The following is a 14,069-nucleotide window of genomic DNA, read 5'->3' on the forward strand; positions in this document are numbered from 1 at the left end:
GTGGATTTATGATTCTAATTATATCTAAGCGTGATTGACAGTGCTTATTTCAAGTTCAAAGAGGCTTCCTCTGACTACACCTGTTGTAAAGCCGCACATAGTACTTTTCCTATTTAAGAGATTTTACACATAAAACAATGCTCATCCCTTCTGGAGTCATTCAAATTATGTGCACTGGCATGAAATAAAGACTCCAGACATAACAGTCTAATAGAAATTGTTTGAAATTGTTCTGTAGCTTTATGCACTGTTAAATAAAGCAAAAATCATTGGAGTAGGTTAAAAAATGCTATTTAATTTCTTTCTACACTTCAAAATGTCACATATTGATTCAATATGTGTTTACTTGCCGTTTTTTTCATTGTCAAATTTATTATTGCTGAGTGAATTGTTTCTATAACAATTGCTGCATCCAAAATGTTGTAGGTTCTATAGGCCTATAGTATGAATGGGCAGTATGAATTACATTTGGATGTACTATAGGCCTATTCGCCATGTTGTTGCTGACACGTGACTTTGCTATACACAGTTGCATCACTTCACTGCCATTCATACATCCTGCCGGAAGTATAGGTCATCCAGGGATTTTTCGCCTACTGTTTTCGAACACTATGTTTGCATCCCAAATCGCATACTTCCCTACTAGTAGGTGAAAAACAGTATGTGACAAGAGTATGTCCGAATTCACAGTAGGCTACTCATAAAAGAGTAAGCAAAAAGAGATTCTGAAGTGTGCGTACGATGGACACTTTACTATCCCAACTGATGCTGTTAGGTCACACAATAATGGCCCTGTCCCAAATGGCACCATAAACCCTCACAGTCTTCCTCTGAGTTCCTGTCCCAAATGGCACACTTCATGTGCACTTTCGGTCTTGTGGACTTACAACGGGCGCTGCGTGAGCGTGTCCGTTAAGTCCACGAGACCGCAGGGAGTCCCATTTGTCATCTTAGGTGTCAGAAGGGTGCTCGCGAGCGCCCCCTGTGAGGTCGATAAGCGCCCTCGATGCGCACTTCTGCCGAGCCCGCACTGGTGCAAGCTACGCAGCGGACTTCTTCCCGGCAGTCAAAGTGGCATTACGTCGTGAGAGTGCGGACTCAGAGGAAGACCGCAAGGGTTTAGGGTGCCATTTGGGACAGGGCCTCTGCACTTTCACGACTTAATGCCGCTTTGACTGCCATGAAGAAGTCTGCTGCGTAACCCGCAACAGGGAGGCGTTCGCAAGCACCCTTCTGAGACCTAAAATGACAAATGGGACACCCTGCGGTATCGTGGACTTAACTGACATGCGCACGCAGCGGCCATTGTAAGTCCACAAGACCGAAAGTGCACATGAAGTGTGACATTTGGGACAGGGCCAATGAGGTCGCATGTGTCGGCCGTGTTTGTCATTGAGGCTTTACAACAATTTATGCTTCACTTTTCTGAAATGAGCTAAATGGGACCTTCGAAAGATGCAGCCTTCGAAATGAGACATATGTATTCGGACATACTACTCTTTTCGTACTGTTTTTCGCATACTATATAGTAGGGAAGTATGCGATTTTGGATACAGCAGACTGGGAATATTGGGAATTGATTGGATTGTTGTTGTTTTTGTTTGGATTCAATGTTAAAAAGTTAATGTTTTTGATTAAGGATTACTACTAGAGCACATACTTTTAATCATTTTAAATGCTGTGCACTGTAAAAAGATAAAAATGGAAAATATACTGGTCATTTTCTGCCAGGACATTATCCAGTTATTTTACGAAAATTTCTGTTAACCCTTAAAACACAAACTAATGCAATGTGTAACTCAAAATACAGGTAAAACACCTGTAAAAAACCAATACACAAAATTCCTTCACAGTACATTATGCCCTATTTTTACAGACTTTTTTTTTACAGTGTGCACAGATAAGCCTTTTATAATAAACACTGTAATATTCCATAAAAATAAGGATAATTGTAGAAATACGAAAATAATAATTAATGTTGGGACCAATGATTGTTGCGAGTTGTGACATATGGATTTCATAATAAAAGCTCAATATGAACGCCATATGGTCCAGTTAGCCATAAAAAATAAATAATGAACTAGAGATGTAATGTAGTCATAAGTTTCACTCTCCTCTGTGGGTTCTCACCATGGTTTGTGACACTCTCATTTGTCACATTAGAGCTCATTTACAGTTCGGCCTAATGATAAATCAATTACATTTAATTGAATCCATAAATAACTGTCTACTACATTCATAATAATGTGATTAAGTACATTAACAAGGACAACACCATTATAAATAGTGATTAAAATGTGCAGAAATTATGGTTTAGTTTGGTTGCTTGGATGTTTTAGATCAGGATGAACAGTTCAATATAAAGGTTTGAAGATGACTAAACTGACAGGTTTCAGGCTCTCTACCAAACCACATGATATTCACAGTTTATTACGACTGAAGTTTCACTCGGATGGAGCTGTGGAGTCTAACAGCTCAGTCAAAGCATTCACTGAAATGAAAGAGAGCATGGAGACAGCGACAGGATTAGATGCTTTTTCATCCAGAGTCTGTTCCCTGTTATTGTATTGGTTTTTATCACCCTGGGACTCAGAATTGTTTTCAGTCTCAACTGAGTAATTGACACCTCCATGGAATTCTTTTATGAACATCAACATTTTAGGTTAAAATTTATATTCGAACGTATATGTATAATTTTTTTATAGTGTTCCTGTGTTGTGAAAATTATATTCTAAAATACAAATGTTTCATGTAGTCTCTCAATTTGAGTTAATAAAATCTACATGCACAGTAATAATAAAAGAATTAGCAAAAATGGTTTAAAACCATTTTAAAATGGTCCGTAAAGCTAAAATAAAATGAAATATAAATAAAAAAAATTTAAAAAATAAATACATGAAAATGAGATATTCTGCCTTGGCAACTAACTGAAAAATAAATAAATTTGAAATGACAATAAAGCTATAAATAGTGTAAAGATAATAACACTGGTTTAAAATCATCGTAGAGTTTAATATGTCACACCATGCAGTGTTATAGTTTTAATATATCTGAGATTTCTTATTTTATTTTATTTTTAATAATTTTATTTAGTTTGTGTGTTTATATTTTCCATTTTTAGTTATAATTATGTTGTTGGGGTCTTTGTTATTTTTATTAGTTATTGTTTTTTTTTTTTTTTCTAAATATGTCCTTTTTAGAAATTTTTATTTCAGTTTTAGTTATTACTACATCAAGTTTAACAAAATGATAATGAGAAATGTTGCCTTGGCAACTAGCTGAACACACACACACACACACACACACACACACACACACACACACACACACACACACACACACACACACACACACACACACACACACACACACACACACACACACACACACACACACACACACACACACACACACACACACACACACACACACACACACACACACACACACACACACACACACACACACACGCATGTCTGGTTCACTATCTTTGTGGGGATTTTCCATAGACGTAATGGTTTTTATACCATACATACTGTACATTCTATCCCCCTACACTGCCCCTAAACCTACCCATCACAGGAGACATTCCGCATTTTTACATTTTCAGAAAAACATCATTTTGTATGTTTATGAATCCATTTACATTGTTCACAATGAAGGTGATCTCAGGTTTTACTATCCTTGTGGGGACATACTATCCTTGTGGACACACACACACACACACACACACACACACACACACACACACACACACACACACACACACACACACACACACACACACACACACACACACACACACACACACACACACACACACACACACACACACACACACACACACACACACACACACACACACACACACACACACACACACACACACACACACACACTCTCTCTCTCTCTCACTCGCACGGTTTATGGTTTATGGTTTCAGTTGTAGTTAAATATAACAACCCTGTGTCTCACCACATATCCTGAAGTATTCTCAGAAGTATTTTATGTCAACTACCAAACTTCCCATAAGTTGTGACTATGTAAAGCTACCAAAGATGCCATTTGCACAGAGTGGTGCTTTCAGCTGGAAATATGGTCTTTTGACCCGTCTCAAAAAACATTGTAGTTCTAATACTAAACAAATGTACATTTCTCAGTGGTTATTGAAAGACTAAGAGTATCTAAACAATAATGTTTTATCAGCAGCAGCAGCTGGTCTTCAAAAATGTCTACATACAGTATGAGAGCCTGTTTGTGAATGTGCTGTAATAGCCCCTATTGGCCACAAAGGGTCGCTCTAGATACACGACCAGACTGACGGCCCAAAGCAAGAAGCCTTTTGTTCATTTGGTCAGTTTCCTGAGTGTTATTTTCACATGACTTGAGGTGACAAAAGTGCATACAATACAGTAATTTTTTGATTCCTGAAAACATTATATATATATATATATATATATATATATATATATATATATATATATATATATATATATATATATATATATATATATATATATATATATATATATATATATATATATATATATATATATATATATATATATATATATATATATATATATATATATATATATAATGCAGATCATCTTAATCTATTTGGACTGACATTATTGGAGTTGCAATAATGCAGAACTTGCATTGCATTTAGGCTACTGTTAAAAATGTACGATGTGAGGAAAAGTGATTCTTTTAATGGATCCTGTGATTGATTCTGATGGGGCGACAGGATGTTAAACATGTTTACACTGTTCACAGAAGATACAGTCTTCAGTCCTAAATAGTGTGAAACAGGAAGAATCATTTGAGGAGGAAACCAACCCTACCACAGCCATACAGACACACGCCCACTCATCTGAGTTCTCTAAGTGACTGATTTAGACATCTAAGACAGGAAGTAAGTCTGAAAATGTACCTAAGGTCAGTCCGCCATTCACAGCAATGCAACTCATAGTCATTCAAACAGTTTAAAAGCAAAGGGGAATCAAGGGAACCTAAAGAAAGTGAGAGGGAGGAGAGAAAAACGAGATAAAGGCCAGCTGAAGAACCATGGAGGAGGACATCAGGAGAAAAGGGACGCTTTATTTTCATCAGCAACGCTTCGGCAAGGTGAGACTCAATGTCCTTTTCAGAGCTGTAAAATAGTGAGATTATTATCACCAAGGTAAACTAAAGACAAAATCATTTTCACACTCTTGAATGGCTGTGGATTCAACATGCATCGGCAGACACTGCAAGGACTGCACGGAACTGCGGCTGATAGAGAACAAGTGCGCAAAATTGACCCCTATAACCAATATATAAATGTATAATAAAATAAAAGTAAAGTTTGCTCAAAAATATTAAACAGCACAATTGTTTTCAGTATTGATAATAATAATAATAAATGTGTCTTGAGCAGCAAATCATTATATTATAATGTTTTCTGAAGGATGTGACACTGCGACTGGAGTAATGTTAATTAATAATTAATTACATTTTAATATATATTAAAATAGAAAACAGATATTTTAAGTTGTAATAATATTTGCAATATTACTGTATTTTTTATCAAATAAATGCAGTCTTGGTCAGATTTTCAAAAACATTAAGTAAGTTTTACTGACATTCAAATTGCCTATGAATGTGAATTACAGTTAATTTGTCTATGTAAGCGATTTTAGTGTACAACTGTAATCTTCCTTATAACTAACTAAGAGAGAGAGAGAGAGAGAGAGAGAGAGAGAGAGCACTTTTTGTCTTCATTTTGATGGTTACATCTTTATCATTTTAAACCATTTTAGTTTTTTTTTTTGCTTGAAAGTGTTTTCTTGCTTTATTTATTTTTAAAATAAATACTTCTTTGATATTTGTAATGAAATAACATTTATGACTTTAGTGCAGTTCTCAACTGGTGGATCTGTAGTCAAAGAAATGGCAAAACCATACAAAAACCGTTTATAAATGTTCTAAATATTTTTCCGATGCGAGACTTTTATTTGGAAAGAAGTGCGCGAAAGATGTTGACTCTTCTGTCAGACGCAGTTTAAAGGGATAGAGTCAATACAATGATTGTGTACAATAACAATTGCTGAAAAAATTACAATACAATGTCCAGAAATTAATTCCATTAGTATGACCTTAATATATCGACACAGAAGTCATGTTTAATGTGATAGTTTCATCCTTATGTAACCGTTTGCTTCTGTAGTCTGCCTTGTGTTGATATCAGTGACGAACGTCAGGAGAGCGTTGGATTAGGCGGTTCTGGTTTCTAATCCGCCCTTGTATAGTTTTTTTTTCCTCATTAAAACCCAAAGGTGATCAATAGTGATTCTATATCAAGAGCAGGGACATGTTGTGATCACTTTGTTTTGTGATTTTACGGCAATGGCGTTAAGCGATAGATTTGTCACGTAACAACTAAAGAGGGTAAGGTGAGGACTCAGGTGCAGAGAGAAGTGATATTTATTAACAAAACATTATCACAAAACAAAACCCACGACGTAACGGGAAAACGGGAGACGTAGACACGACAAGACAATACAACGATCCGACAAAGACTGCAAACACAAAGGGACTTATAAAAGTGACAAATCAAGCAGGTAATGAGGGAACACAGGTGGGGCAAATGAAACCAATAACAAGATAACAAGGGGGGTGGGATCTAGACAAAGACAGGAGCACATGCCCCAAAATAACAAAACACCACGTGCACACGAGACAGGGCAGACAGCTGACATTACCCCCTCCTTAAGGAGCGGCTACCAGACGCTCCACTGGGGACAGGAGGGACAGACCAGGGAGGGATGGGAGGAACAGACCAGGGCAGGACGGGAGGAACAGACCAGGGCGGGACGGGAGGGACAAATCAGGGCGGGAAGGGAGGGACAGACCAGGGAGGGATGCAAAGTTCAGACGGCCAGGGCGGCCCGCGGAGTTCCATATACTATACGGGCCACCGGAATACGGGCCACTGGAGCAAGGACCATCAGAGCAGGGACCACCGGAGTAGGGACCACCGGAACTAGATCCACAGCTGTTTAATAATCATTTGAATAGCAAACTGGCAGCTCCTTAATGGAAAGATATGTCTTGAACTCTGTCTTGAACCGGCCTGCCGACGGGCTATCTTAAATACTGAAATAACATTCCTTTCTTGCGCGTACACGTGTGTGTGTGTGGTTCGCGGTTATATTCACTGATCGGGCCTGCCAAGTAATAAAAAAAGTAACATTCCAATCAATCGCGGGTGGATGAGAGATGAATCGTTGTATTTATTTGATAAATATATTTTGCGAGTCCTGTGAGCGTTTCCCCAGACGCTTTCAAAATAATTCCCACATGTACTGAGGGGAGCTGAAGCTCATTAATATGCAAATATTATCCAATCCTAGCCGTGGACGTTTACTTCCAAGTCTTCAGTGCAGCACGCCCATAGAAACCAAACATTTCTTCAGAGAGCCTCAAAACCAAGGCAGAAAATAGCCTATTACTTATTCATTATGATGTTTTTGAATGTAAAAACCATGCGAATGTCATAAGTTGACCTCAGACAACAGTATATATATATATATATATATATATATATATATATATATATATATATATATATATATATATATATATATATATATATATATATATATATATATATATATATATATATATATATATATATATATATATATATATATACAGGGCCGGCTCTGTAATTCTGGGGGCCCTAAGCAGGATAATTTTGGGGCCCTGCCTTGCAGTGAATAATGGAGTATTGCACCGCAAACCAGCAACTGTATACAATCTAACACTTACATATTTCATCTGTATATCTTTTAACATGATTGCCTACAATTATTTTACTGCTTATTAAAGTACACTCACTGAAACAGTAAAAGTAAAGATTATAGATTTGCAAATTTAAGGTCAATTTGTTGTAAACAAATAAATATTAATAATTTAGCATTAACAATATATAGCTAACTTACAACATTAGCCATAGTGGTATGCGGCTCGCTATGCTCTACTGAAGCAGCAGTAGAGTCACCTCCTCCAGCTGTTGAGATTATCATATAATTAATAATAAATACAGTATGCAGAGTAGATAAAACACATTCATTTTAAATTAATATTAAAGTACAATTAGACAACATAGTGAATTATGATTATAAAACTAAATGTTTTATTGGCAAGAGGAAAATTAGCTATGTTGAAGTTGCGCACAAAACTATTCAAAAGAAAGGCAGTGGGAAATATTTACTTGTGTCAGCCTCCTGAAATGTTTCTCCACGACCACCAAAATATTTAAGAATGGCTCCTCCTGAGAAAGTGACATTTAGTTTTTTACAATTATGTTAAGGGTAAATTAAAAGAAATCCAACGTTAAATTATATTATTTAATTATTGGTTGATTAACTCTTACATACTGTTCATATTTTAAACCTTCACAGCATGGAGTGAGATATTTTTTACCTTTTATGATTACATACAGTAATACATTCACTGTAAAAAAAAATCAGGTGCCCAATTGAAAATTGTCTAGTGAGCGATCACATCTAAAATTTTCAGTTGGCCAAATTTAATTTCTTGAATTTTAATTGAATTAAAATGCATCAATTCACATTAATTCAATTTGGCCAACTGAAAAATTTAGATGTGATCGCTCACTAGAAAATTTTCAATTGGGGACCTGCTTTTTTTTACAGTGTTCTTTACTAAAATTTACCACAAATCCATTTTGCTTTTAGGTGTCTTGTATCGATCATCATTCAATAATGTTTCAGAGAGGACACTGTGTTTTCTTTAGGTTTAAATGGTCTGGGCGATTTAGCTTAACAATATATAAAATATTTCATAATAGTATATAGATTAATATTTATTAATAATCTTTAATTGCCAATTCAATTAAGACCATAAGAAAAAGCTTGTATTTAACCGCTTTATTTTAAACTTCATTTTGATTTTGACTGTCAAATGATTGCTCTTTCTCTTCCTATTATTCCTACTTTCTTTCTCTCGAATGTTCTTAAATTTTTTATTGTAATAAGCGTCTATTGAGACAAAGATTTTTCGTTTTTTTCTTTCCCAGAACTAGTGTAGGTCATGTAACGTTAACTGTTAAAAAGAAAATACATTCAAAGGAGGTGGTCTGTAGCCCGGAGCTGGGGCCGACGGCTGGACCATAGCGCAAGCAATGTTGATTCAGCATAATCGACGGACAGCTAACGTTATGCTGCGTTCACACCAAACGCAAATAGAGTGTCTGGCGCGAGTGATTTGATTTCAATTTTAAGTCAATGGAAAGTCGCGTTGACGCGCGTCTAGAGGTCCCGCGGCGCGGAAGGCGCTTTTCGCGCGGTGCGAATGACGCGAATTGAGCGTCTTGCGTGATAAACTGCGGCGACGCTGGCGAGTGCAATCTGTAGTTAGGGGGCCCCCTAGTGGCGGCGGGGCCCTAAGCAGCCGCTTAGTTCGCTTATAGGGAGAGCCGGCTCTGTATATATATATATATATATAAAAAGCCAGTTCATGACCCCTTTAAAAGATGTTATTTTGTTTTATGAAAACAAAAATAACAAAGACCTGGAATTTTTTGTTAACCTGTTTTTATTAAAATTTTTATAAAAGCAAAAATGTATGAATTCATCCAAAATATGTTTTCAATTGAAGCTGCTATGTGTCTTGTAATATCAATGTATAATATTTAATTGTGCTATGCAATGCTTGGTTCTGCCTGATTGAACTGATGATTGATTGAACATGATTTTCATAACTTGTTACTAAATAAAAAGTCTCTCACCCATAGATTGCTTCCACCTAAAAATAAATAAATAAAACGTACAGTACGGTCAGTCAGATGTTAGGCTAATGCATGTGCTAGTAACATGCAATCCTCACGCACTGTAGGCCTACATCAATGAAATTACGAGCATGCAACGTCGTAGGCCTAATTGTTAATTAAGTCATGAAATTACCCCAAAAGTATATTTTTTGTATTTACCATAGTAACTTTTTCTGTAACCTTTACCCAAAATACCACTTTATTTTCACTTTGTGCTATTTTATGTTTTGATAACTGTAGCATAGGCTTACTAACTTTATGTAATTTAATAGCTATACCTTGTATTGTTGTTTATTCTTCAGTGTTATATTCTTACAACTTATGTGTATGTTAAAGTGTGTGTGTCTGAACCATTTTTGAGAAATAAATTTGCTTGGCTCATTATTTCTAAAAAGTTGGGTCGCGGCCAATGGGAAATGTGGGTCCAACGGCCAAACCAGTTGAGAACCGCTGCTTTAGTGTAGGCTATATAGGCTACATGTATTAAAATAGCACCAACCAAGGCTAACAGACTATGTGCGTGTGTCCTCTTCAGCGATGGAGGAAGATGTGGTGTGTGGTGGTGGCCGAGGGCAGACGCAGTGTAGCACGGCTGGAGCTGTACGATCACAAACACTCCATCAAAAAGGGCTCCAACAAATCCAAACCCGACTACAAACAGGTGATCCGGCTGCGAGAATGCATCCGCATATCAGAGAGCGAGATGGCTGACTGCCCCAAAGACCGCACTGCCTTTCTTCTGGAGACCTCAGACAAACTTTACATCTTCGCTGCCCACCCTTCAGAGGTGAATGGCTGGATCAGAAGTCTGTGCGAGCAGGCGTTCCCTGTAGGTTGAATGGCATCAAATCACAGCACATAATGATGATAAGCGTTTTGCTAATTGCTTCTAAGACATAATGAACACATTCAGATAGCCTACAGATGTCACACTTTAAAACCACTTAATGCTTTTCAGGACATCGAGGCTGAACAAAGATTACAGAGAGAGAGTTGCATTTATTCTGATCCTGTAAGCAGTTCCAACGACAGAGAAATGCAGGACAACTCTCTCTATGAGACGGCAGAGAGCGGTAAGCCAGTTCATGTCACACTAATAACCAACATACAGGGAGTGCAGAATTATTAGGCACGTTGATTTTCTGATCATATTTTTTTTTCCAGGCACATTTGACCAATTCCAAACCACAGTAATCCTAATAACTACTATTGTTTTAGTATTTAATAATGTATAAGTGATATATAATTGTTCATGAAGGCTGGAAATGAAAATCACCTTATATTCAGGTGTGCAGAATTATTAGGCATGTTTTCTTTTACAGATAAATTGAGCCAAATAAGAGATTTAACTCAGACTGAAAAGTCAAAAAGTATTAAATGTCCATGAGAAGGATGCAATACTAATGCAATACTAGACTTTGCAGTTAAGGCGTGACCATTGGACAGTGAAATGCTCGTTGGGTCAGCAGGGTCAGACAAAAACAGGTGGTGAAGAAAAGACACCTGTTAACTGCAAAAGAATTAAGAATTAAGCTGAAGAATTAAGGGTGAAACCATCAGGAACCCTTTAGTCTCCAGCGCCACCATTTTCCAGAGCTGCAACCTACCTGGAGTCTCCAGAAGTGCAAGGTGTCAGGATCTCAGAGACTTCAGTTAGGTAAAGAATCCTAAAAAATGACCCCCACTAGATAAGAATCACAAGCTGAAGTGCTGTAAAATACATGAAGAAGGTTTTTTTATAGGCTTTATGGACAGATAGGTTGAGAATGACTCTTGAAGGACCAGCACCACATCCTCTAGTACCACTGTTTGAAGAATTCATCTTCCAGAATCTGGCAGTACGTTTTGGGAGTTCATTTTAGTCCATCCTGAAGTCCGTTTTGCAGAGATGGACTAAAAATGAACTCCCAAAACAAATTTTGTTTTGGAGGTCTCCTACAATAGGTTTACATCAGGGGCGTTTCCTCTGAGGAGGCAAGGGAGGAAGTGCCTCCTCAAAAAAAGTACATGATAAAATCCATATTACAAAAATAAAACAACGCAAATATTAAGAAATGTGACATTAAAAAGTGTATAAATCACTTGTTTTTCTAAACAAGAGCAACACCGGCAGGTAAAGTTACAGCGTCTCTCTTGCCCCCCCTAAGTTTTAACAGACCCCCTTAGCGTGCGGTGGGTTTGGTGGGGGGTAATTCAGAATGAATGGGGGAAAGTCACGTGAGAGGTCCTTTGATTGGGTATGATTGGTTCTTGCGATAAATCGGTGAACATTAGCGTTAATGGGAATATATTTAAACTGTAATTGCAAGGACTTTGCCTCCTCATTTCAGAACACCACTGCACGTCACTTTTTTATGCATCCAAGTTCAAAAAGCACTTTAATTTTCTCATAATATGCACTGCAGCATTACCTCTTTTCTCACAGTGTCTGAAACTGTTTGATCAAGGATTCAGGTTCTCTAAACCCCTCTTTTCCGAGAGCCTACTTTTCTCTGATTGGTCAGTTGGCCTAGTCTGTTGCGATTGGTCTACTGCTTACAGTGCGTGCCAGAACCAAAAGTGCCTGAAATGCGTAATTACAACTTGTAAACTGGGCATTTTCTGAAAGCTTCGACTTGTGTTGATTAATTTCGCTGTTGATAGTGTTGCCATAGAAAGGAATAATCATGAGTCAGAGGATATGAACGGCTGCAAATAGAATGTCACGTTGTCCTCTCGAAATAACTGTAATTTATGACATGGCGTGAACACAGCACAAAATATCCATTACCATATCTGAATTTCAGTTCTGGAAGCTTCCTCAGTACTTGATACAACACTGGCATTGTTCCTCCCGGGCAGCCAATGAAGACGACTGCCGTTATCTAACTTTGTTACAAACTTACTTAGGTTTGAGCAGGAAGACGGCAGTTTCAGAATCAGTTCTTTGATTTGGGAGACAATAACTCCATTTAACCTGCACTTTGATCTTGGAAACTTTGCAGACCTTTTGCATTCACTAACAGCGATAACACAATACATGAAAGGTAATATCTGAAAAAGCATATAGGGACACTTTTTTCATGTTTTATGTATTTGCCTAGCTTAGCACAAAGACTGGAGGTAAACAGCTCCAGCTAGCCTACTGCTCAATAAGTGACAAAATAATGGAAACATTTTCCTATTTACATGTTGTGATGTGTATAGCTACATCGTGTACTAAGACCGACGGAAAATGAAAAGTTGCGATTTTCTAGACCGATATGGCTAGGAACTCATTCCTGCGTAGTAATAAAGGAACATTGCTGCCATACCATGGGTGCAGAGGCGCAATGATATCACGCAGCACCTGAAAAATAGTCCCCAGCACGCTCTCTGTGCAAGCAGGTTAACACGTTGGTTATGTTGACACAAAGTTCCTTGATTACTACGCCGGAATGAGAGTATAGTTCCTAGCCATATCGGTCTAGAAAATCGTCTTAGTACACAATGTAACTATACACTTCACAACATGTAAATAGGAAAACGTTGGTGTTATTTTGTCACTTTTTGAGCAGTAGGCTAGCTGGAGCCATTTGCCTCCAGTCTTTGTGCTAAGCTAGGCTAGCGGTGGGTGCGCCATCAGAGTTATGGCACGCACGGAGATGAGAATGGAAGCTATGTATGGACTTATTTAACTCTGGGGATACGGTGAATGAGCTAAAGACCCAAAAAGTCGGCGTGTTCCTTTAAAGAGAATTGTGAAAGTATCTAATACCCCCCCCACACACACACCCCTTTAAAAACTATATTAATAACAGTATTAATTAACTTAGTCTGTTAGCTATTTTTCATATAGCTGAATAGTGCTTTATTGCAGCTCACCCGAGCACATACTATTAGTGATGTTGGAGGGACAGAGAGGAGAGAGAGAAGCTATTTTAGTTTGTCCTATTGCAAGGACGAGCAGCCTCTTTTTCAAGCGAAACCTCAGGCCTGAGTCAAATTGCCCATTTGGGCCACAGGTGGCCAACCTTGATTCCATTAAAGGACAGGAAAGAGGGGATACTGTTTTCAGGTGTATGTATAGAGAGAGCTCATTCAGGGGAGACGACAAATGAAATGAAGCAGAGGGATGCAAGCTGTCCTCAGATTCACCCAAGGCGACTTCTTATTGACTTCCTGCTTCTTCCTTTTCATCTATTTCAAGATTTCTATTGGTCCTTGTGTATCATTGACAACAGGGCACTTATTTTGTGCGCTCACTAAG

The 14,069-nt window shown here is 37.7% G+C and overlaps 1 protein-coding gene across 2 annotated transcripts in view; it reads left to right on the forward strand.

Moving 5' to 3' along the window:
- The first annotated feature begins 4,862 nt into the window (after positions 1-4,862).
- dok2l (docking protein 2-like) overlaps positions 4,863-14,069 on the forward strand; it is a 22,179-nt gene continuing 12,972 nt past the window's right edge. Inside the window, exons 1-3 of one of the 2 annotated variants that reach the window (XM_079803817.1) lie at positions 4,863-5,130; positions 10,377-10,670; positions 10,800-10,914. In XM_079803817.1, the coding sequence (XP_079659943.1) occupies positions 5,071-5,130; positions 10,377-10,670; positions 10,800-10,914 (469 nt within the window). In that variant the 5' untranslated portion in view covers positions 4,863-5,070. The remainder of the gene's footprint in view (positions 5,131-10,376; positions 10,671-10,799; positions 10,915-14,069) is intronic. The other variant, XM_079803818.1, reaches the window with a different exon arrangement.

Source organism: Gobio gobio (assembly GCF_949357685.1).
Source record: "Gobio gobio genome assembly, chromosome: 22".
Classification (NCBI taxonomy): Eukaryota; Metazoa; Chordata; class Actinopteri; order Cypriniformes; family Gobionidae; genus Gobio; species Gobio gobio.